At 34.6% G+C, this 26143-nt stretch overlaps 1 protein-coding gene across 2 annotated transcripts; it reads right to left on the bottom strand.

Moving 5' to 3' along the window:
* Positions 1-1006: 1006 nt before the first annotated feature.
* Positions 1007-25326, bottom strand: LOC131159584 (polyadenylate-binding protein 2). Of its 2 annotated transcripts, XM_058114608.1 has the most exons (6): positions 25075-25326; positions 24793-24895; positions 20389-20459; positions 2510-2701; positions 1556-1683; positions 1007-1463 (listed from the first exon to the last, which is right to left on the bottom strand). In XM_058114608.1, the coding sequence occupies exons 1-6, from the start codon at positions 25195-25197 to the stop codon at positions 1415-1417; spliced, it is 666 nt and encodes a 221-aa protein (XP_057970591.1). In that variant the 5' UTR covers positions 25198-25326; the 3' UTR covers positions 1007-1414. The 2 variants fall into 2 exon arrangements, with proteins under 2 accessions (XP_057970591.1, XP_057970590.1); XM_058114607.1 differs by having other exon boundaries at positions 1007-1683; positions 25075-25285.
* Positions 25327-26143: the final 817 nt, after the last annotated feature.

The following is a 26143-nucleotide window of genomic DNA, read 5'->3' as shown; positions in this document are numbered from 1 at the left end:
CAAAAGAGCCAGCCTCACACACCTAGTTCTAGGCTCTAGAGAAGACAACTCCCTTTGCTATTTTAAATCTCTTGAGAGCTTTCTTCTTCTTTGTTCAATGAATTTTGCGAAATTGATTGATTATTGTTGTGGAAATTTCATGTCTTAATATTCCATTGGATCTACTCCAACATCATTTAGATGTACGCAGACAAAGCAATTTCAATAGTGACCAATCTTTAGCAAATTTGATCCACGATCTCTCTTCCCTAATCTCCAATTATGGGAGAGGGGCACAAGTCTTGCGAGCCTTAAGGATATTTAAATTCTAGTGGCAAATCAAACCCAAGGAAAAACAAATTTTATAGCTTAGCCAACCCATTCCACTTCACACTAGTCCTCACCTATCAAGAGTAGCCAGGCAAACAAATGCATTCTCAATGACTCACTTATTTGAACTTCACTTTCTAATAATACATTTTTCAATTGCTTGTATTTAAAATATGCACATAAAACACAAATTCACACTTTCTAATGCAAGCTTATACCTTGAATTTTGCATAAATCCATATTAAAAACTATTGCAAAATTTTGCATAAATCCATATTAAAAAATCCAAATATCGGGCCCAAAATCCATATCCCCAAATAAATTCTTACAATGTGCTCAAGGGGATGAAATTCAAGACGTTAATTTGGTACTTTTCGAATTTGAACAAAACGCACTTCAAATCTATACTAAATTTTGTTGAAATCTGCATGTCTAAATCCAAACCTTCTCTTGACAGGTAGAAAAAGCATTTCCCTCTTTTGGGTGGTGGTAAGTAATTTAAATGGTTGAAGTGTTGACATCCTTGCAGCAAGTAGCATATCAATGTCTTGCCATGCAATTGACAATGCATGATACCAATAATGAGCATGAGGTAAATGGATTAATGAGGTCACCCAAAATCCATTATAAATCCATACAAAAAATTTAAACCTAGGGCCCAAAATCTTGCTCCCAAAAACACATTCTTACAAAGAGCTGGAGACATAAAATTCGAGACATGAATTCGGAACTCTGCAAATTTGAACAAAACTCAATTCAAACCTATACGGAATTTTGTTGAAATCTGCACAGCAACATCCAAATTCAAGCCTTCTCTCAAATGGCAGAGAAAGTAATTCATTTTTTCTTTGGGTAATGAAAAGTTGTTTAAAAGGTTGTAGTATCGACATCCTTAGTAAGTAATCAGCATAACATCAATGTCTTAACTCTTGCCATACAATTCATAGTGCACAATACCAATAATGACTGAGATAAATGGATTAAAGAAGTCACCCCCATGCTTCTTCTCATAGCAATATATATATATGAGCTAAGAGTTTCTGGATGTACCCATCCAACCACATGATACTAGCCAAGTGTTATTTTGTCCACATGACATCCAGTCTCAATGGTAGGGCATGTATCGCATTGGCCTTCTGAACCTGGGAACCTTCCTGCAGCAGGTAAAAAGAGAAAACAGAAAGTAATCAATCTCCTACCTCGATTAAGGTTGGAGAGGAATAGAGAGCATTTGGAAGATACGTACCCATATCCATAAGGCGAGTAGAAATAAGGAGGTACGTATGGCCGCCTGAATCTGTACCCCATATAAGGGTTGAAACGCCTTGGACGGAACTGCTTCATTCCAGGGACATTAGTCCTTTTGGCCAAAACCTAAAATACACAAGGTGTAATCAGTGGTTCATAAAAATTCAAAACCAAGCTGATAAACTACAAGCCCCAACAATTCTATAAGCATGCTATGTTTGTGTCGGACACAGATACTAGGACACTCAACATTTTATAGAGAGTGTCCATAATTTGAAAATATACTTCAATATCTGAAAACTTTGCCCAACACTTCTCCAGACACTCCATGAACATTCTTATCATATTTTTAATGCATTTCACACATTAACACATTGCAATCTTTGTTTTACATAAATTATTTGTGCAGTCATAACCATAAGAGAAGAACAGTAGCAACACTGGTTTTTTTTTTTTTTTTCCGAAAAAATTACAATAAGCTCATTCACCACATTTATAATGAAAGAAGTGTGATATAATGAAATTTTCTATTATGATAAAAGATGAAGAGGAAGGTGCATATATATTTCTACGGTAATTAACTAGCCTGCCCATACCATGTCATGTTCTATATTTTTAGGTTTTTCCTTGTATCAATGTCCATGCATCATACATCTCAACACAATGACAAGGCAACACAAAATTTTCAAGGCTATTGAATCATGGCATTAATAAAATTAATGCAATCCAAGTGAACAAAAGATCTGGCAGGCTCATGTCCACCAATAAACAATGTCTTTGGAAAATTTTCAGGCTTTTAAATGCCTAAAGTCCATGCAACACCACACCCCCCCCCCCCCCAACAAAAAAAGAGGTTGTCCAACTATGCTCAGCACCAATAAACCACATCTTTTTCATCTAGAGAAAAAGAAAGAAAAATAATAATAAAGACAAAACAGAAATGAAGAGTTACCTTTAGTTGACGGCCATGCAATTCAGATTCATTCAGAAGGAGAGCCTCCTGAACAGCCTCCGTTTCAAGGAATTCTACATAGGCAAAACCTTTCGGTTGGCCAAACTTATCTGTCAAAATAGTCACTCTATTGACAGTACCACAAGACTGGAAATGCTGTTGCACTTCTTCTGGTGTGCATGCATAATCAACCTGTAAGATAAGATTCAATGCATGGTTTGCTTTGAAGCCAAATTTGAATATGCCATATATAAATGCAAATGCATCCATGTTTAAAACGGGTGCAAATAATCGCAAACAGATGCCAATCAAGCTGTCTCTTCAAAAGGAGGCAACCTAGTGAAAAATTTCAGTTAAAAAGGTTTCAAATGCTCACTGTTGAACAAGTAACCCAACCTCCAGTCATTCCAAGTCGAGGATAAAAAAATTTCGAGAGTACCAGAAATTGAATAGTTGAGTACTGCAGTAATGTCTTGTTTAGTTTTTCACTTTTTCTTTATATTAGGAATGCCTTTTGTTTATCAATACTAAGATTAGATGCAATTTCCTAAAATAAAAACTCTCATCTATAGGAAAGGTGCTGGCCATACCCAAAAAATATCTTATATCCTCTACTAATTACTATCTACAATATAATAATCTCGCACGAGAAGCTCCCAAAAAAAAAAATCTTCATGATGAACACTTCCACAAAGTTCCTGTGCAGTTAAGGATCAATGCAAGGACCAAATCCTGCTTAATCAATCACTCAAGCTTGGAGAACATAGAACTAGGACTTACTAGATAAAATATCCTAGTTTCCACTAAAATATTTGTATTTCCCACTCACTCAAATTGATTTAAATCACCCAAAAAACAAAAAGAGAAGTTGTTTTCTGAAGGAAATCATTTTTTATAGGTTGAAAAAATTGAAGGCGGCAAAAAATTGGAACCTTTCCAAAGCATTATAGAATTTATAGATATTTGTTTTACACGTTAATTAAACTCAGGTCTGGTAGTTTTTCCAAGAAATAGTGGTTACCATGCATTTGAGATCTGATTAAAGAACATATGTTATTATCATAATGCAAATAATACAAAAAATTATAATGATTCCATAACAAGGAATAGACAAGAGGTTGGCTACTCCCAAATTTCACCATGGGCCGTCTATTCCTTTCCTACTCCATGTTGGATGGAATAACAAGGACAAAATTCAATAACCATAGAGGAATGTCTATTCTCAAATTTCTTATTGCATTCTATCTTGTTCCTAGGAATAGCTATTCTAAACATACCCTAAAACTATCCTGAATAATGGCATGCACGAGAGATAGATTGGGGGATGGGGGGTTTCAAACAATTTATCTGTTTTTTAAAAATTTTATTCTACAACTACAAAGCAAAACAAACTACGCAGACTAGCCTCCATAATAAGTTCATGGAAGATCATGTTAAAATCATGATCAAGATATGTTTCAATTCTACTTTACCCAAAGAAACCAAATCCTAAATAAAATTGCAAATTTGTATGATCAAAGTAGGACTATAGTGGCATTGGTAGGATCATGGTAGAATTGTAAACCCCACAAAATTCCATACCTTCTACTCCTTTTCAAACATCATAAAACAAAGACACAGTTTTTGCCATATAGAACTCATATCAGAAGAAGACAATCTAGAAAGAATTTTTTTTTTCTTTTAATTAGAAGTTCTATTGAAATTAGCAAGGAGAAGTAGACAAAATAAAGGAGCACAAGAAATCCTCACTCATGAAAAACAAGAAAAGGATAAAACATCAACTTAATAAAGTCACCCAGCCTCAGAAACAGCAGCCATGAAAACAATCGGCACTATAAACCCATAGGGAAACTAAAAACCACACCGTCCCAAAGAAGCCTCATTGATGATACCTTTCCTAAAAAAAGTTATAACATTTCTTTCCAACCAAATTCCCCATAACCATGGTTATTAAAATCGTCCCCATAACCATGGTTATTAAAATCGCGATCCAGATCGTAAGATCATGCGATTCTATGATCCAGATTTGCCCAAACAATCTAAGTCATAACAAAAATCGAAATCAAGTAAAATCGTGGTAGAATCATAAAAGAATCAGTAGAATCATAGAACCGGAATCATAGAATCGTAAGTAGAATCATACAGATCCTACTCTGTTTACCTGGATTGGGATTTTTTTTCCCTTTTTGAGATTCAATAATGTAGCCCAATACATGTTTTTATTTGCCCAAAGGCCCCAAAAGGTTTATGTTTGGTCCTAAGTCTTCTAAAACTGGGGCAAAATGTCTCCCAGCCTCCCATCAATGAACAGATTCATCGGAATCTGCACCTGACTTCCCTGGAGTTCAACACCTCAGTCCTCTACTCCTCATTGAAATTCAGCAACCCAGCACCTGAATTTCTCTCCTGTTCGACAACCAGAGAGCCCTCCATCTGGAAACTGGTGTTTAATCAGCAGCAGCTAGCAGTCTTGCGGTTTGATCAACAGTTCTTTGGTGTTCAACAACTAGAGTTCCTGGGGTTCGACAAAAATTCACTCCTCAGTCCTCTTCCTTCTTTGGTGTTCGACAAGAACACATCAGTCCTCTTCAACACAGAGTTCTTGTTTGATCAGCAGCAGCCACGAAAAGAGCCAAGCCAGCAGGCCCAGCAGAGCTGCAAAAGTATGCTTTGAAACAGATTTTTTGCTTCTTGAAAAGACTCAATAGTGAGCACTGTTTTTCTCCTTCTCCTTTTCTTGCTCTTCTTCTTTTTCTTCTTTTAATTGTTTGAACTTCTTATGCTTACTAAGTTGCTAACCAAGTTTTTAGTCTTAAGACTTGTCATAAAGTTCCACATATAGAATTTTTTAATATTTATTTGGAAAGGATAATATTCGATATGAGAGGATGCATGGAGGCCATGGATATGAAGATAAAAATGAGGCCAATGATACAATCTTAGATTTTGTCATGTCTTACGATTTGGTTATATTGAACACTAGCTTTATAAAAAGAGAAGAACACTTAATAACCTTCAAGGGTAGGTACAACAGGGATCATCTATCTTGAAAGAATTGTAAAGTTATTCCAAAAAAAAGTTTGGCTGCACAACATAGAGTCTTACTATTAGATATACATATAAAAAAAAATGGAAGAGGAGCAGTATAAATCAATGCAAGAGAACTAGATGTTGGAACTTGAAAGGAGATAATATAATAAAATTTAAAGATAAAATTATCAAAGAGTGTGATTAGACAATAGGGAGTAAGGTTGATGCAAATATTGTTTGGAATAAAATGGCAAATTCTATCGTTAAGATAGCAAAAAAGGTCTTAGGTGAGTCTAAAGGAAGATACTCAGGTAGTAAAGAAAGTTGGTGGGGGGATCAAGAAGTCCAAAAACTGTTAGGATAAAAAGAAATTGGTATAAAATATGGCAAAATTGTAGAAATATAGAAAATTTTGAAAAATATAAAGAAGAAAAAAAAGGTGCAAAATATACTATTAGTGAAGCTAAACATAAGAGTTTATGATAGTTTATACACCAAACTATATGCAAAAGAAGGAGAAAAAAACATGTATAAACTTGTTAGAGGTAGAGAAAAAAAATGCAAAGATTTAGGTAATGTAAAATGTATAAAGGATGAGAATGATAATGTCATAATTAGAGAAGAAGACATAGAAGGGAGGTGGTGGAGATACTTTGATAAGTTGTCAAATGTAAACCAAAATGAAAGATTGAACTTTGAAGTAACAGATGAAGAGAAGACTAAAAATTGAAGATTTATTCGCAAAAGTGGAGTCCCTTGAAGTAAAGATGACATTAAAAAAGATAAAAAGTGAAAAATCTATAGGACTAGATAAAATACCAATTGAAGTTTGGAAATGTTTAAGGGTTAAAGGAATTAATTAGTTAACTAATTTATTCAACAATATTATAAAAACCAAGAAAATGTCAGAAGAATGGAGGAAAAGTACATTAGTACCTTTGTATAAAAACAAAGGTGATATTCAAAACTGCAATAACTATCATAGAAATAAGATTATGAGTCATATGATAAAATTATGGGAAAGAGTAATTGAACATAGAATAAGATTAGAAACAAAGATTTCAAAAAATCAATTTGGTTTTATGCTTGGGAGATCAACAACAAAAGCTATTTATTTTTTAAAAAGTTTAATGGAAAAGTTTAGGAAAAAGAAGAGGGATTTGCATATGGTTTTTATCGATCTAGAGAAAGCTTATGATAGAGTTCCTAGAGAAGTTGTTTGGTGGGTGTTAGAAAAGAAGGGAAGTTGTAGTAAATATACGGAGGTCATGAAGGATATGTATGATAGAGTAGTGACTAGCATTAGGACTGTACGAGGTGAATCTAAAGATTTTCCAATCACAATATGTGTATATCAAGGTTCTACTTTGAGTCCTCATTTTTTACTTTAGTAATTGATGAACTAACTAAGAATATCCAAAATCAGATCCCTTAGTGTATGTTGTTTGCAGATGATATCGTGTTGATTGAAGATAGTAGGAGCAGAGTGGAATCTACGCTAGAATTTTGGAGAGCTACATTAGAGTCTAATGGTTTAGGATAAGTAGGAATAAGATAGAATATATGAAATGTAATTTCAATAACGTAAGGAGTAGCAATAGAGAGAAGATTAAACTTGATAATCAAGAGATTAATAGCACTGATAGATTTAGATATCTTGGATCTATTATGCGAGCTGAAGGGGATATTGAAGAAGATGTAGTACATAGAATTAAAATAGGCCAGGTAAAATGGAGGAGCGCAGCAGGTGTATTGTGTGATCGTAGAATACCCTTAAAATTTAAAGGAAAGTTTTATACGATGACTATAAGGTCAGTTATGCTTTACGGTTCAGAATGTTGGGAATTAAGAAACAACATGTACAAAAAATAAAAGTTGCTGAGATGCGAATGTTAAGGTGGATGAGTGGTTTAACATTAAAAGATAAAGTAAGAAATAAACATATACGTAATAATTTAGGCATAGCACTGGTTGAAAACAAGATAAGGGAGGGGCAGCTAATAAGGTTTGGGCATTTGAAACGTAGGCCTAGTAGAGCACTTGTAAGAAGAAGTGAGTTAGTTATTGTGTGACATAAAATGGGGTAGGGGAAGATCTAAAATAACTTGAAATGAGGTAGTAAGGAAGTATGTAATAGCCCTTCATCTAATAAAGGGAAACGCTCTTGATCAGATGAATTGCCAAAAAAGGATTCATGTAGCCAACCCCACCTAGTGGGACTTAAGGCTTCTTCTTGTTGTTTTACATTGAAAGTAGAATCTAACGATTCTCGATCCAATGCTACGATTCAATCCTGCAGATCCCTCCGAGGATCCCACTTAGAACCCCGATTCTAACAACCTTGCACACTGAGTGCACCTCCATAATCTCTTAACATCCTTGCACCCCCCTAAAACCAGAAAAAGAAATAGTCAAAAGCTCCTTCATTGGCTTTGGACAAACCCACACTTCACCAAGAACTCCAAAAATGGTGTTCAATGAGCGCCATCCAAATGGACCATGCGGAAACAAATGAGACACATCCTCACAGCTACTCTCACATGCAACACATATCAAAAGGCAAAGCTTTAGAAGACCATCTACTATGCAACAGATTGTTGGTGCAAATTATATTAAGTGCCACCAGCCAAACAAATGCCTTTCATTTAAGGAACTTTAGCATCCCATATAATGATAGAGAAGGAAAACCACATCAACCTTCATAAGGTGAGGAAAGAAAATTTTTCGTGAATAATCAATAATATCACTTCTACAGCAACTCTCCAGCACTAGGGGCAAATAAAAAGATCCTCCAACTCTCTATCATTTAATTCTTTTCTAAAATAAAAATCCTAAGAAAAGGAATCCATCTCAACAATAAGTAAATGACGAAATCACCATATTGTTGCAAGATGAAAGATGATAGAATCAAGGAACTCCACCACCCCCCCCCCCCCCCTCCAAAAAAAGAGGAAAAAAAATCCCATAACATAATATTTTTACCTCTACCAAATTGAAACTTTGTTAAAGGAATAAAAGAGGGGTAAACCTGCAAAACAAACCTTCAAAGACTCTCTAAAAGAACTTCTTGAGCCCAAATAAGCACCCCACCCAACAACCCACACATTATCTTGCATGCCATATTTACTTTTTTATTACTTAGCTAAAAAAAGAATTCACCCTCAAGGTAAGCCACAACCTTTTATCCAAAAGGGTAGCATTTTTAGAACCAAAATGACCAAGACTCAACCTTCCAACCTTCGATCTACATGCCACCTCCCACTTAACCAAATGATCCCTCCTCCCCCTTGCAACTCACCAAAGGAAACCTATCATAACCCTCTCAAGATTTTGAGCTACTCCTCGAGAAATTCTAAACAGATATTTTTTAAAAAGATACTATGGTAGAGGGGGCAACTTGTATGAGAGTAATTCTACCACCTAAAGAGGACAACGCTCCTTTCGACCATCCAACTGCTTAGCTATTCTGGTCACAATAGGATCCCAAAAAGCTGAAGAGCATGGCTTTCCTCCCATAGGGACTCCTAAATATGCCAAACCACTCTAAAACACCACACCCAACTAGGGAAGTCAGCTTCAAAATCCTCTCACGACATTAACCTGCCCAATACCAGTATTCTCCAAATTAATTCCAAGACCAGAGACCATCTCAAAAATCTACAGTATAATCACAATGTTAACAAAAGAATAAACATGGTTGTCTACAAAAATAATGATGTCATCGACAAACTGCAAATGAGACACTGCCACCTCCTTCCCACTCATCTACCCCTGACAACCCCCTATCTACAGCCCTATTTATCATCCTACTCAACACATCCAACACAAGGCGTCACAAGCCCAATATCATAGACTAGGGGAACAATGGAGCACCTAGTTTGTCATCGTGATTGTTGGTTTGCTTCAGACTTATCTCTTTGGCCTAATCTACTAGGCCTCTATAACGTAAACATGTGGCTGACTAAGTTCATGCCTACTCAGTTATTATACAAATCAGAGGTGAATCTCTTTTGTTGTGTTACAACCATTACATGGTACATTTGGACAGAGAGGAACTGACTGTTGCTTTTTCGAGTGACACAACGAACCCATTCATGGTGCGGGCCCTGCCCAAAAGTGACAATTTCTTATATAGTCTGCTACATTCCATAGGTGCTACTAGCTCTGCAGTCAATAAACCATATTTCAACACATAACTATTTAAAAGGACATGGTATAGCACAAAGGTTTGGACAGTGGCTCGGGCACAAAATTTGCAACGTATCCCTACACTTTATCATGCAACTAATATTCATGCCAATGCTCACCAATGTAGAGTCAAGTTCCCCAAGCAGAGACAGATGGTGCACAGTACTGTTCATGTTTCCATCATACATTATCCATTTCAAAAGCTTTTCGAGTCCACACATAGATCTGCCTTAGAATTTTGTCATCTGGCTACAGAACTCCAGCTCTTCTTTAGGAATCCACCACCAAGGCCGTTCCCCACTTCCAATCCAAGGGTGTTAGAATTGGGCTATGCATTGCACCAGATATATTTCATGTGTGGCAATCTGGCAGTCCACCTATCCACCAGGACTTCTATATCCTTGCTATTGGGTTCTAATTTCCTTGCATGGTTGTTTCTTACTATTGTTTGCTACTTTTGGCCATCTTTTGTCAATCTACATGTTTCCCATCATTGTATGTTGGTCTTTTATCTTAATAAAGTTTGTCTTCTACACAAAAAATAAAAATAAAAACAAAAACAAAATGAACTGAAACATTTATTTTAGTGCATTTTTTTTTTCCTTAGTTGCTCCAAACATTACTGTAAAGTTGGGATAGAACTTAGTACACTAATGCATTCAATGAAAGAAATTGATGATGATGGCAATGAAAATGGGCCTGACAAAGATCTTGACGGTCTCAATGATACTAAATAAAGCAAATTATGGACTAAATGATGACATCAATGTGGGGAAGCCATCTTGATGGTCAGCCTATAGTTTCTAAAACATTTTTTTTTTTTTTTTGAATTTTTAGATAATAAAAGACGATATATTAAGAGAAAAAGATGATAAAAGCAAGGGAGACAAGATATCCTCACAACTTCAGGTTTTCTTGTTATATGGTTGTGCGCTCATTGATTTTCATTAAAAATTAGGTTCCTTTTTTTTTTCATTTACTCCATTATAGATTGTTCAACAAAGTCAGGAGTGCAACAAGTTGAATCCTGATCTTTGTATACAAAACAAATATACCATTTGACCTACTTCAAATTGTGATTTTCTTAGGTTAGAACACTTACTGGACAAATTTATGGGTTTATACTATTAAAAATTATGGAAACATAACACAGAGATGCATTTATACACTAGTTTGTCATGATTGGTAGAATGTCATGATCCTCAATCAGATACTACAACAAACTATCCCCCCCACAGATACTACAACAAACTTCACCCCCACCCCCACACCCCCCCCCCCCCCAGGGTGGCAAACAACCTAGTCATGGGGCAACCTATGTAGGATCTTTGATTTTAACCTCATTCAAGATGGTCTATGAGATGCATGATCTCAAAGGAAGCCACTTACTCTAGCTGATGGTTGAGATTAACTTTATTTGATAAATGAACCAAGATCAATCTTATTTTGGAAATTCTTTAGCCAAACTACAGCCCATGACTGCCTCTACTTCAAAAAACAACCCAAAAAGGAAAAAATAAAACAAAAATAACAAAAAAAAAAAAAACAAAGGGAAAGGGAAAGGGAAAGGAAAGGGAATTCCAATATTAGTATATTTGAAAACTTTCCAAAGTAAATTAGAAGTTAAAGGTTTCCTAACTTCTTCAGTTTCCCAATCAAAATAGCTAATATTGCAGATCAACCAAAATAAACAGTGATTTAACCGACTAGAATTCAACATATTCAGTTTAGCAATTCTGCTAGACAAAAGACATAGATACCATAAGAATTCTGTTAGCACTACCACATTGGCTATAACCTTCCTGTTCCCAGCTTATACAATCCATCAACTCATGCCAATTGCTCCTCCTTACCATTAGTAGCACAAAGATTGATATTTATGAACATAACCAAGTCATACCAGTCAGCACTCTTTGTCCACATTTAGGGTCGCAATCCAATTTCCCTGAATACTAGGGGTGAAATCAGTTTAGTGCAATTTGGTTTTAGCCAAAACTGATGACCAACCCTAACCAATCAATTTTCATAACCTCTAAACCCAAACTGAACCGAAAACCGTCAGGTTCAAAAAAAACAATGATCAATTCATTCAGTTCGATTATATTGTACATCCATGTGGATTTACGCATATTTTAGATGTGAAGCCCGCAATGCAATCATAATGGGCTGCAGCCAATGTGTGATGGGAACAAGGGATATGGGTGGGTATTTATAAGAAGGAAAAGGCTCTTGCCTTCTCCTTTCCAATCGATGTGAGACAAAGGAAAAGACAAGGGCAGTAAGCAGTACAGTAGCAAGCCAAGCTAAATAATGAGCACTCCATTCCACATCAGAAAAACAGAATGTAGAGGAGCCTCCTCTCCTCTATAAAACGTAAAAACACCACTCCTCCCATACATTTCCTTCAATAACTTTATCATTACCTTTTATCTGAAAATTATTTTTATAAAATATAACAGTAAAAATGTTAATATGTTATGATTACATAATTAAATAAACCAGGAAACATAATATAATAGAAATATTTTGGTTTTTCGCTTCAGTTTCCTCATAAAACCAAAACTTAAACCAAAAATCAATTTAAATTTAAATCAAAAACAAAAACAGAAACAGAAAATTGCAACTGAAAAACTGAACCATTTAACTGATGTAAAACAGTCAAAACAGTTTTCAGTTTTCTACCTATTTTGGTAAATCCCAACTGAATGCACACATTTCTCATTCATCTTTATCCATCATCTCAATAAGACTTGTCTTATAGGTATCATATCACTTCATACAACATTTTTATTTTTTGAAATATTAGGCTGTCCACTGATCAAACCTTCTAATTTCAAATATATATTAAATTCAACACTAGTTCCAAAATGCAAACTTGTCTATGCCACACATTGCAATAAGAGCATGACCCCACATGACTAGCTTTTCCAATGACACACCTATGTTCCACACAAATACACAATAGAAATGTGAATCCTAAACAAATTTCGACATCGTTAAAAAGAAAGTTGCACATTTGTAAAATGAAACCTTACTAATAATGGGGCAAGAATTAAGAAATGCTATGTTAAAGATACCCACACTGTCTTGTTCAGAAAATACATGGCTTTGGCATCCTTCAGTTCTTTCTCTTGCTGAGTAGTTTTTCCAGGAATTATTCTTGTAAGGATGGGAGGGTTTTAGGTTTATGATGAGGTTGATATTTCCAAAGGTAGACTTGAAAAGTTGGAACAATGAGATTTTTGGTGATGTGAAGATCAGGAACTCTACTGTTTTGAAGGAGGTAAGAGGATATTGACCACTTAGAATATTTGGGTAATCTTTCGTAGGACTTGGCCTACAGGAGAAACTCTCTTAAGGATGATTTGAGGGGATTGTTGTTGGAGGAGATAAGTCAGAGACAAAAGGTTAGCTTTAAATGGGTCAAGGGAGACTGTAATACAATTTTTTTTTTCAGACTAGCTAATTGTAAGCATGGTAAGAATGTGATCAAAGAATATGGAGACTGATGGAGTTCGTGTTGTCAAAAAATCAAGTTGCTATTGTAGAGGACATTACTGGGTTCTACAAATATCTATATGAGGAAGATATTTGCCGCCTTCTGATTGAGTTGGACTGATGCCCCATTTCAAGTGATAAGTCAGTTTGGTTTGAGAGGATTTTTGAGTATGAGGACATTAAGAGGGTGGTCTTTAGTACGTGGACAAGGAGAAGGTCCCTTAGTTAGATGGCTAAGGTCCTTGTATAGGCATAGGAAGGCGATAGAGGATACATTTCTAGCTCTCAATCCACTTCTGTTGATGGGAGGTATATTTTGGATGTCCTTGTGGCCAATAAGGTTGTGGTGGATGTTAGGAGGAGAAAGAAGTCATGCTTAGTTCTTAAGCTTGATTCTGAGAAGGCTTGTGATAGGGTGAGTAGCAATCTTTTGGGTACGGTCTTTGGACAAGAAGGGTTTTGGTTCTAAATGGACAGCGGTTCTCCATCTTATCCTTCTATTCTACAATTATTAATGGAGAACGTAAGACCCAGTCTTGACTACCATGGGTGTTATCTTTACTATTTGGTTTACTTCAGATAAGTTGGGTAAGCGTGGTATAACTACTATAATCAAGGTCTTAAATTTCAAAGCTCCAAAAGAACAGAAATTTCAACGGAAGTTTCAATTTCGATGTCAATTTCGATTTCGATTTGAAAAAATAACGGAAACTAATAGTAAAGCATGGAATTCTTTGTGAAACTTTAGAAATGGTTAACAAATATAATAATATAAGTTTTAAGACTAATACATTACAAATTAAATACATCTATGTTTTGTATAGGGTGGAAAAGTTGTAAAATAGTATGTGTATCAAACATGTTTGTAAGATAATGTACATTAAGATTCAGTTAATGCAAATGAAATTCATAATTCATTCAAATATTATTTATTATACAAATATTGATAATTTAGACATAAATGGTTAAATAAAATATTACTATAAGTTTATTTTTTCATATAATTTCAAAAGCACTTGTGTTGACCTTTTGTTTCAATAAAATACATTAAAAGAGAAATTTCACTTCACTCTTGAATCTCTCATTTGAATTTCAACGAAATTTCATTGTATAGTTAAAATTTCGACAAATTTCGCTAAAATTTCGAGGTTTTGATAAATTTCGGATGATTCGTTGAGAATTCGACGGAAATTATGCAAGACGGAAATCGACTACCATTTCAATTTCAAGGGTGACGGAAATTGGAAATTTCAACGAAAATTTCAACAATTTCGACGGAAATTTCGACAATTTCGTGGAAATTTAAGACCATGCTACTATTAACCTGATTCCAAAGGTGCCTTATAGGCAAGCTTCTCTTGCAGTCACTGGATTTTACAGTGATATTTGACTTATCTAAGAGTTCCACTAGGTTATACACCTTGATGAATGAAAGGGCGCTCTTTTTTCTGGTGTCAGGAGCGAATATGCTGGAGAGGATTATGAGAGATAATCTTTGGACAAGAGCGAATGAAAGGCCAAACCATACGTTGAGTCGGGAAGTTATTGGCCGGTTTAAGGATTGGGAAGGGAGGGAGGGCACCGAGGCCATAGTAATTTGGTGTCTAGAAACATTGCCCTGTTAAGTAAATGGTCATGGACCTAATGGCATTTCCCTTGGAAACTAATTCATTTTGGCATATGGTAATCAAGATTAGATTTGAATTGCAACCAAATGGACGGATGCTAATATTCAAGGGTATGGTTCCACAAGAAAGCCCATGGAAATTCATTTCAAAGGTATCCACTTCCTTCCTAAGCACTAAATATAAAGTGAAAGATGGTTATCGAGTTTATTTTTGGAAGAATCTTTGGCTTGGCAAGATTTTTCTTCCTGCTTTTCCCTTTATTTTCGTTCCACTTTGTGTCTTAAGGCACCTATTTCATCTTTTCTTATTATCAATAGCAATTCTTTTTGTGAGACCTTTTATTTTTTTTAAGAGCTTTATTTGCATATTAATTTGTTGCACTCCTTTCAATACTCTTATAGAGGGGATCAATGTTACATAGAACACACAACATTCCACTTCATGGAACAGGAACAGGAACAGGAACAGGAACAAAAACAGGATTGGGCTATGCACATGCTCTAAAATGTGGAATGTTAGGGATATACTTTATAGATATGTTAGTGAAATTTCAAGAGCATATTGAAATATTACAAAATCAAGATGAGATTTTCTTTTGTGAAATAGATTAACAACGACAGAAATTAGAATTATAATGCTAAAATTTATCAACTCTTTAACTAATAAAAAATAAATTTTCTGAAAAACAGTGAATTAAAAATTTGGATTGTTAGAATTGGTGTCCCAGAATGAAAATGTACCACGTTTAGGAATGTCCTTACCAAAACGTGGTTTGCTGGGTGTTAGCATTTTCAGGTAAGTATGGTCAGGATGCTACCATCTGGTGTTTGGATCCTCTACCGATCCTTTCATTCTCATTCTTTTATGGCTTTATCTCCTTGTGTATCACTTATCTGCCACATGAGTGGTGAGAATCATGCCATCTTTTTCTTCATTGCTCCATGGTTTGGCATTCATGGAACAAGCAATTTATTTGTAAGTGATTTATTTGTTTTATGCTGACTGATTTTAGAGGCTTCAAGAGTGGTAAGAATGCAAGGACTTTGTGGTAGTGTGCTGTTTCTGCAGTTTTTGCTGTTTTATGGGTACTTTGCCTCAAGAGAAATGCTTATATTTTTTGAGTCTGCACTTTACCTATTGATTCGACTTTGGAACGAGATTATCTTCTTCACTTCGTTATGTGCTACATGAGAGGTGAGAATCAAGCTCATCTTCTTTTTCATTATTCCATGGCTTGGCATTTATGGAACAACCTATTTGATTTGTTTGAAGAGCTTTGCGAATGCCTAAGTCTTTGGATGATTTTTTTATGACTGATTTTGAGATTTCAAGCAGGTTAGAATGCAAGGAATTTGTGGTAGCATAAAGTTTTTTTCTGTTTTATGGGTACTTTGGCCTGAGTGAAATGCTTATGTTTTTTGAGTCTGCACTTCATCTATTGATTTGATTTGGGACAATGTCTTCTTCACTTTGTTGTTTGTCTTCTCATCAAGTTGTTTAGCATTGAGATTTTCTCTAATATTCAGCACAAATGGATTGCTCTGTCAGCCTTTTGTTTGTCTCTCTTTTTTTTCCTTTTTTACTTGGTTTGTTGTAGAGGATTTCTCATCCTCCTCGTGCATTCTTCCTTCTCGTGCCAAGTCAGCTAACCCTCTTTCAAAGTGGAGAAAAAGAATTCACTTCTGGGAAGATGTTCTGGTAGATGAGGTTTCATTGGAGCTGAAAGTGCCTCACTTGTTTATGCTTTCTTCCCTCCTAGCAGCTCATTCATCTCTTCTGAGGGGGTCTCTTTTTTGTGGGGCTTCCATTTTTTCCTGGAATCTCGACAAAAGAGGGATCTCCCAACTTGCTTTCTGCATTGGACTGGTTTTGTTCATTCCAATTGGGAGGATGAGAGAATTTGGGAGGGTGATTGTTCAGGGTTGTTGTCTTCTATATCTTTTTTCACAGCTTTTAAAACCCCCTTCTCCCAATGTTTTCTCTTGGAGCCACATCATTTGGAAGGCCAAGGTTCCATAGAAGAATCAGACCTCTATTTGGACTGTGACATTGAATAAGATTAATAAACATGATATGCAGCAAATAAGAAGGCCCTACATGTCTCATAGTCCTGACATGTGCTTGATGTGGCACAAGTCCAACGAAACAAATGCTCACCTTTTTCTACATTTTAAGGTAGCATCACATCTTTGGAATGCTCTTTGCTCTTCCTTTGGCGAAGCTCCAAATGTGGGAGATCTCTTGCTCTTGAGGCATTGGAGATTTGGCTCAAGTAGAAAGGGCTGCGGATTATTGAGGACTGTAGCATTCGCTATCTTAGGAGAGACTCTTTGGATCAAGAGGAATGCGAAACCTTTTAAGGACCGCACAACTTGCCATGGTCTATAATGGGATGGAGTGGTGTTCTTGGCTTCATTTTGGGCTCATTCTTTTTCTTTTTTTGTGTAAAAGGGGGGGGGGGGTGTTTACCACTCAAAGAGATTGCACAGCTCTATTGTAATCTTTCTGGCTGTAGATTGTTATACCTAGAGGACATCTTGTCCTCATTCTTCGTATATTGTTTCAGTTCTTAACACAAATTTTCTCTCATCCAAAATAATAATAATAATAATAATAATAATAATAATAGAAGAAGAAGAAGAAAGTAGTATTGGGTTAAATGACACCAAATTATGGGATAAACTTCATTAAGTTGAAGAAATATATTCTACAAAAGTATCTCTGAAAAACATGTGCAATCAAATTAAGAATCACACTCAACTCAAGAATAATGCAATTATAAGTTAGGCTTGATGCATGTGTGATACATCCTAAGCCATCACAACCAAAATATACTAGTCAAGTTCACAGTTCACAGCCGCATCAGTTATATTGGCCATAATCATAGAAAGCAATTTCTGAAACTTCTATTAATTCAGGTCAAAACGATTTAGAAAAAGACCAAAGGCACAATTCAGCAATCAAATACCCCTCACCACATCTGCTCAGCGATTACACATTCTGAGACGGCCATGACCACCATCGCCAGCAGCAACAGGCTCTGCAACCAGATTGCATACCCATGACTCGCCTCTTGCTCTTCAAAAGACCTAAATGTGTCCTTTCACTTGCCTTCAGCTTACAAAGTTCAAATGTATCACTCAACTTCTTTATTTCATCTTAAGGGGATTTTCATTTATTTTGATTCCAATCTTTTTCTCTTTTTTTTTTTTCCCTCATAGATCACTTTTCTTTTTATTTTTTTAACCCCTTCAAATATTCTCTCCATCACTTTTTCCATGGGGATACTTGGGATTTTTTCCCCCATCTTCGGCTTTCTTTTTTCTTTTTTTCTTTTAGTCAAGTAAAAAGTACATTTTTCCCTTTCTTAAGGCAAACAACAAAATGACTTCTGCCCTCCCTCAATAGAGAGGGTAACAATTTCCGGCGCTAATATATTGGAAACTCGAGGAATAAGAATGACCCTGCGATCATAGTGAGACATAAGTCAAACCATGAATCGAAATTTGACATGTATCCATATCCATCCAAAAGACAGGATAAACAAAAGGAAAATAAAAGACAAATTTCCGCCATCATCAACAAGGTTTCCACTATTAAACAAATCAATGTACATACTTGGAAATGAAGCCCTAAGCCCTTAATTCTACACACAACACACAAAGCATAAGGAAGGAATAGTTACTGCTCCAAAAACAAATGTCTCTACTTTGTAAAATTTCTAGCATTATAAACCAACAAAGAGATAGATATCTTATGAGAAAAGTATCTGCTTTTGTGAAAATGGACACATGTACCTTCTCTTTTTTTTTTTTTTTTCTCCTCTTCAACATGTGTAAAATAGAAGGTACATATGCTTCACAAGGAAAAAAAATCATCCAATAAGATTAATTATAACTATTGCTTCATATACTTTTCAATGGTTTCCAAGAACAGGAGTATTATATCTACCTTTATTATCCTCTTCTTGTCTAACTGACACCACAATTACACTTCACTGGATTTACAAAATGAAATTATATGTGGGTGCATGTGCATACTTGTCTGCATGGCAGCGCTTCAAAACAGGAGTATTTTGTCTACCTTTTATTGCCCTCTTACTGCCTACCCAACAGAACAATTACAACCATGTGTATAAAAAAATGATAAGTGTAGGGGTGCATGGGGGGTATGTGTGTGCGCCATCAATTAAAAATATGACACTTAAAGTGATAACAGGACATGATTCATTACAGCAAAGCAATTTCTAGTAAGTTGAACTCACACAACAATCAGAGGTCCATGTAAGAATATTTTGGCATTTCAACATATCGAACAAATTAAAACATGATGCACAAGTAATATCCAGGAAATTAAGCAAAAGCAACATAACTTCCCGTATGTTGAACTCACACAACTGGAGGTCCATGCATATGAAAATAAATGGCCATCATAGTATGCCAATTGAACAATGGAAGTGATCTAAATATTTGGATATCAGATATGCCACTAAACAGAGACAAAATTAATTTTACACAGAAGTGTGATGTTTGTCTTTCTAAAGATTCTGACTCAATTATACCATCAAACAGGGCTGAAATTAGCTATTACGTAGAAGTGCAATAACTATGTTTCGAACTATGACAGCGCCCCCACTAAAGGATGACCAAGACTGCCTTAAGTCATTGTTGACTAAAGTTCACTTGACAAGCCTGCCTATAAGTGGGTGTTCGCGCATACGGCATACTTGAGCAAAAAAATTGTTGCACAAGCACTATGGTAGACTAGTAGAGCAGGGACTTCATAGAATTATATCTCCAAGGTCTAGGTTTCCCTCATAGTAGATCCTGAAAATACAGGGAGACCCATATAACATAGAAGTTTTCTGGTTATAATATCATGGCCATTCAACTAATCAGAGAAAACAAAAAGGCAAGCATAATCAGAATTGATCATCAAGACATTTAAACAATAGGGGACGCTAATCGATGATTTCCAGACATTCACAATGCAACTTAGTTGGCTGAAGCACACATGCTAAATCATGAACAGCATAGACAAATCTATTTCCAAGTCATAGTTTTGCAAGATGACAGAAAATAAATGGCAGTATGAGAAAGTATCTACAGTTACAAAACATTAAAGACAATAATAGTTTTCACATATGGAATGTAACAGAACAGGCTGCGGTCATATCCCAACCAAAGAATACAAGTAATTATGCAAATTTATAATCATGCTTAAAATCAAGCTTATGATTTTTTCTTGTGTTTGGAGCGTGCTCCTGTGAAGAGGAGACGAGAAAGAGAGGAAGGGTGTAATGCAGTAATGCAATATTGCCAGGAACAATCAAAAGAGAGAACCATTTCACAAGAAAATCAGAACTGTGTGAAAACTACATTTATAATTTCTTTAGTAGAGCCAGTAAACTATAAAATAGCAACTACAAAAGCAACTGCAGCAAAACCACGCCATGCATGCCATTTAAATGCATAGGGTTTCTACAGAAGGTAAAAGGGCAAATTTCAACAGCAATTATGTTATTATTGTTCTCACATTGCCGACAAAGACCGACCGTGAATCAGCCTCCTCTCTGCTTGCCTGACTAGCGGCAGCACTTGCAGGATCTGTGCAGATTGTAAGAGTCATGTTAATAAATAAGAAAAAAGTGAAGAAAACAAAATAAAATAGCAGTTTAAGATAAAGAGAGTTAATTCTGGACAGAAGTTAGCACTTTCAATGGAAGAGATGAATTTAGAAAAATCATGTTGTGAATCAGAGAAGATATATACAGCACACAAGGACAAATCAACCAATACAATGCCCTTATTGAAACCTCAGGGGTCATTTGGTATCACTATCAAAAATTATGAAAATGAAAACCAGAAACGAAAATTAAACCTAAAATAGAAACTAAAAACTGAAAAAAAATACCTGTTTTGTTAATATTTGTAAAACTAAAATAAATTAAAAACTTGATTAAAAATATGCCTATTTTTTTCCTTCAATCAAATAAAAATTAAAAATATGACTAAAATAATAAAATAAATGTAATTAAAAATGCTATAATAAAAATAAAATATATTATAATTGTTTTAATTAACTAGTATATTTCAAAATCCACTTTACAAGAACAATCTTATTGTATATAACAATTGAAATATAGTAAAAATATTCTGTAAGTGGATTTTATTATTTTTTTTGTTTTTTTTTTTTAAATTTATGGGAATTTTTATTCTAATTGTATTTTAAATTCATATGATCAATTTATTTTAATTTTATATAAAAAGTAAGGATAAAATGAATGATTTAATCCAAAAAAATTACTTATAATGGTAAAATAATATGGTAATAAGTTGCCAAAATAACTAAAAAATGAAAACCATAAAATCTTGTTCTCAATTTGTCGCAAACAGCTAAAAACTGTCAACAAAAACAGAAAACCGACAATACAAACAAACGTGTTTTTGTATTCTGTTTCTTCACTATAGAGAAATGTAAACAGAAAATCAAAAACAAAAATGATACCAAATAAACCCTTAGTTGGCAAGGTGCACTAGCTTTTTCTAGCAATCTATAGTGATTTAGTGCCATGCTATACAATAGAAGACAACTAAAATTAAATCTCAATGACTCCTAAGAAAGTATTCAAAAAAAATATCCAAAATTCAATATACAACATATACATATCAAGATAGTTGTCAAAATCGCACAATTCGCGATTCAAATTGTACCATTTGATTAGTTTCACCAGCCTATTGATCTGAATCTAGTAGGCGAATCAGAATAGGAAAGAATGGCCCATGAATCTCGATATCTGCATTTCAATAAGCATTCACATCCAACCCTAACCCAACTGATTCAATTGGTTTCCAATCAAACCCAACTATTTCAAATTCAAAAGTAAATTTTAATGCAAAAGGCCCTAAAACTTTATGCAAGAATAGTTTATTTTGAAGATAAAGTGTTTAAATATGGAAACATTTAATATTTTTGCATTTCAAAGATGACTACTTTTACATTTTCAACTTTCTGATTAGTAGTATACTTTTCATCCATACATAGATGTGTATGCATGTATATTACGGTACATGTGTATGTATGCATATTAGGGTACATGTTCATTCAATTTTCATCAATAGATTTTAGAATTTGTGCCAACTCTTATTATTCAATTAGATTCAGTTCTCAATTCAAAAAATTAAGACTTTGATTCGCGATTTGAATCAGATTTGAAAATATCAACTGATAAATCAACAAATGATCTCAATTTTATCATGCAACATTTACAATCATCTTATTTTTTCCACAGTATATCACCCCAATAACTGACATCAAATATATTCTTCATTAAAGGAGAATGCATATGCGCATTATGACAGGCACCCAAAAGATGGGCACGCACCAATTATACAAAATCTATGAAGCACAAAGATGATAAGAACACTGACACAGAACATGACAGGAAGAGGACGCATCAATATGGCAAAGCATAAATAAATAAATTTGATATATATATGTATATGACATGATCACACTACGTGGAAAGAACAAATAAATACACATTCATTAACTTTCAATTGAGTTTTCCTTGATTCTACTATCCTACAACCAGTAGAAAGATACACAAATTCAATTGATAACAATATCATTTCAAACATATTCATCAAGATATATGGAAGACACAATAACAATCATTTTAATATTGAATTGATGTTTCAAAAATAATATGAAATTCACAACTCAAAATAAATATGAATTCGACAATTATTATTAGTTAGAAAAATACTCTACAACGAGTTACATTTGGATTTAGATCAAACAAGCATACATCAAAGCAAGCTCAATTTAATTTATCCGTACACTAAAGAGCAATCACACTGCATAGTGCTCTATTATCTTGTCCAGTAGTTCACTGAAGACCCATAATATCAACACAATTACGAGTCCATTGCTATCCACTAACAGCAAAGAAGTAATAAAAATATATAGCACAAAAGACACTGGCTTCCACAAAAAGACAAAGACGAAGGACCACCCCTGAGGCTTCAAAAAATCTCAAAGACCTCCCCTGAGGTTTCAAACAGCTCACAAGCTTCCCCTAATATTTGATTTTTGGGACATTTGTTCCCCTCAAAGAGCTTGTATTTTTGGCAAATATAAAGGGAGTTCAATGTCATATTGACAAACCACCGAAGAGGTCTGTGAAATTTTTAAAATCTTAGGGGAAATCCTTGGGATTTCAAAACTTCAGGGGAAGTCCTTGTTTTTTCCCAAACCTCAAGGGAGGTAAATGTCTTTTACCCATATATATAAATTGGAAACAAATGAAAAACATAATGAGTCCACTCCTCGATTATGGCTTGCATTTTGCACCATGGGGCAGCTACACAAGAATAACAGAACAAAAATTACCCAAAAAATAAAAACAACTAATAAAATATAATTGAGAAAAATATAAAGCACACGATTAAAGAGAACCAACTGAATTTAAACCAGAACCCAGCAGATCAAGCTGACAGGGACTGGCGAGGGTCAATTCCACTGCAGGCAAAGGCCTACCCAGGTCAGTTCTAGTTCCAATGCTTGAGAACCAGCCTTCACCTGCTCACTCCAGGTCCTTGGAGTCTGCCCAGTGCCCGCCCAGAAGTAACTGGCACCGAGGCCAGTTCAAAACCTATCTAGAACCAATCTTGGTAAGCTGGTTCCAAAATTGATCTGGCAAGTCAACCAGGTTGTAACTTGTAATATTAAAAAAATAATAATAATAATTGTAGAGGGTTAGAATGCAAGACTTCTAGGATGGAAAGACACATACAAACCACCAAACCAAATCAATATTGTATACATTCTTCACAAAACACTTTCTAATACATCTCTAAAAAAATTAATAAAAAATTAAAAACTCTAAAACTCATAATAAATCTATTTAAACCAATGTAACAGTTGTGACCATTTTGTAAGGGGTCCTAATGCCATCATATACCGCTAGCAATGGGAAAAACCACTGTTATAGCAGAACTACTACAGTTACTCAACAGCTACAATGGCCATTACACAATCACTACACAACTGTTACAAAATAAAAAATTTAAAAATATTAATAGTAATAATAATAATAAAGCCTTCCTACTTTTTCTTCTTATTTTCCTTTTGTAAATCAAACTCAATCAGCTATGTGACAAGGACGTTAGTTTCTTTGAAGTTTTGGCCAGGTTTTTTCATTTTTTTTTTCCTTGATCTGTTCTAATTAGGTAATATTGTGTTTTCTAAACTTTGGTGCCAGGACTTTTATCAATTACTTTTTTTCCTCACTCAGTTAGATTTTATTGATTTGTTCTAAACCAATTATTCTATTCTTTTTGAATCTTTGATTGGGGTTTTCCTTCAGGTAAGTATTCATTGTAGTGGGCCTTCTTTTTTATCTACTGTTAAAAAGTCAATCTAGTGTTTTTATAATTTTAATGCTGGGGGATTTCCAGGTGCTTGTCCTCTAATCAGCCTGCATCTCCATGGATCGATCAGTTCTTAATTAGTTAATATATTGTTTTAAGATCTAGTAGTTATTTTTTTTGGAACTATCTACCACAATAAATTTTCAAAAATAAAATAAAATATAGAAATTAACTTACAAGTTTATTTAAAGGTCCAATTCAGTTATCGAAAGGTTTCAATATAGGGTAAAACCTGAAATTGGTTTGTATTTACGGGTTCAGAGTAGTCCTGTTTCCAGGTTTCAACTTTCAAAGTGCAAGCTTTATGTTCCAAAATTTCCAAAACCGGCATGTCCAGGATAGTTTACAGGTTCTGGCCGTGGAACAATTCCACCAGACCCGGAACCACAGCAAGTAAAGTTTTTATGCCAAATAAGAGATCTGAAACCCTTAAATACTTAAACAGAACAGAAGAAATAATTAAACAACATAAGAGAAGCAAGAAGAAAACGAAGTAGAAATGAACCTTGAACAGCACCCATCTCCTTCTCAACTTTGGCCTGCATTTCGCGTAGAGCAGCAGCTTCCTCCTCCATCTCCTTCAAACGCTTCTTCATCTCGTCAAGCTCCTGATCGGACCACAGAACGCATGTACACACAAATTGAACCAGTTAGAGTTTCGATTTCACAACAACGGCCAACCATCCCCAAATCGTAAGGTTACAGATGTCGAACTTCGAATGAAACATGATAAAACTTAGCAATCTGGAAGAAGATAACGACAAGGAGAGCGAGGGTGTAGGAGAACCTTAACGGCATCGTCATCGGCGGCGGACATGTCAACGTCGGCGTTGTGAGCCTCCATATCTCCCTCCATCTCTCCCTCGTCGGGGATCTCTCCTCCGTACACCTCATGTTCCTCTTCTTCCATGTCCCTGTGTCAGGCTCAGCTATATCTCTAGAAGATCTCTGATTCGTGAGAAGCTCGTTTTATATAGGCCAGGGGGTCAGGAGTTTGGCAATTGAAACCCAACTCTAAGGTCATTTTATATTTCAAAATATATTTATTTCCGTTTCTCTCTATCTATAATCAAAAAAATTAGATTAAAAAAATATATTTATTTTTTGTTCTCTTTTGTTATACTTAAAAATATATTTTTTTTCATTTCTCTCTCTCTATAATAAAAAAAAAATTTAGATTAAAAAAACATATTTGTTTCTATTTCTATTTTTTTACAATCAAAAAAATAGATTAAAAAAATGCATTTGTTTTTATTTCTCTTTCTCTACGATCAAAAAAATAGATTATAAAAATATATTTGTTTTTGTTTCTCTTTCTCTACGGTCAAAAAAATAAATTATAAAAATATGCTTATTTATATTATTAATTTTTTGTTTCTGATGTTATCTTTTAATTATTTGTCAAAAAACTAAAAACTAAATTTTAATTTGTACTAGTTTTATAAATATTAATGTTAACTTTAGTATGATCTCAAGAGGAGGGCGAATTGAGTTTTAAAACATTTCGATTAATTTAAACATTTACACATTCACCACAGTTCATATCACATTTATAATACAAATGTGTATGTAAATTCATAAAATGAAAAAAACAAACAAACACGTATAACATATTTTATTTAAAATAGAGGTATGCATGCTAATAATTATAACTGTAAATGAAAGCATACACATGCAGAAATTTAAGTGCAAAAATATAAATGAGATAGAGAGAGAGTGACACAAGATTTGTTATTAAAGTTTGGCCAAACCAGCCTACGTCTCCGCCTTGAACATACCCCCCAAAGATTCCATTATCCTTACTCACTTAAATGATCGGAACAGAGGTCGTTACAACATTTCCATATGAGACAATG

The sequence above is a fragment of the Malania oleifera genome, chromosome 7 (assembly GCF_029873635.1).
Source record: "Malania oleifera isolate guangnan ecotype guangnan chromosome 7, ASM2987363v1, whole genome shotgun sequence".
Lineage (NCBI taxonomy): Eukaryota > Viridiplantae > Streptophyta > Magnoliopsida > Santalales > Ximeniaceae > Malania > Malania oleifera.
This window is presented reverse-complemented; position numbering and strand designations above follow the sequence as displayed.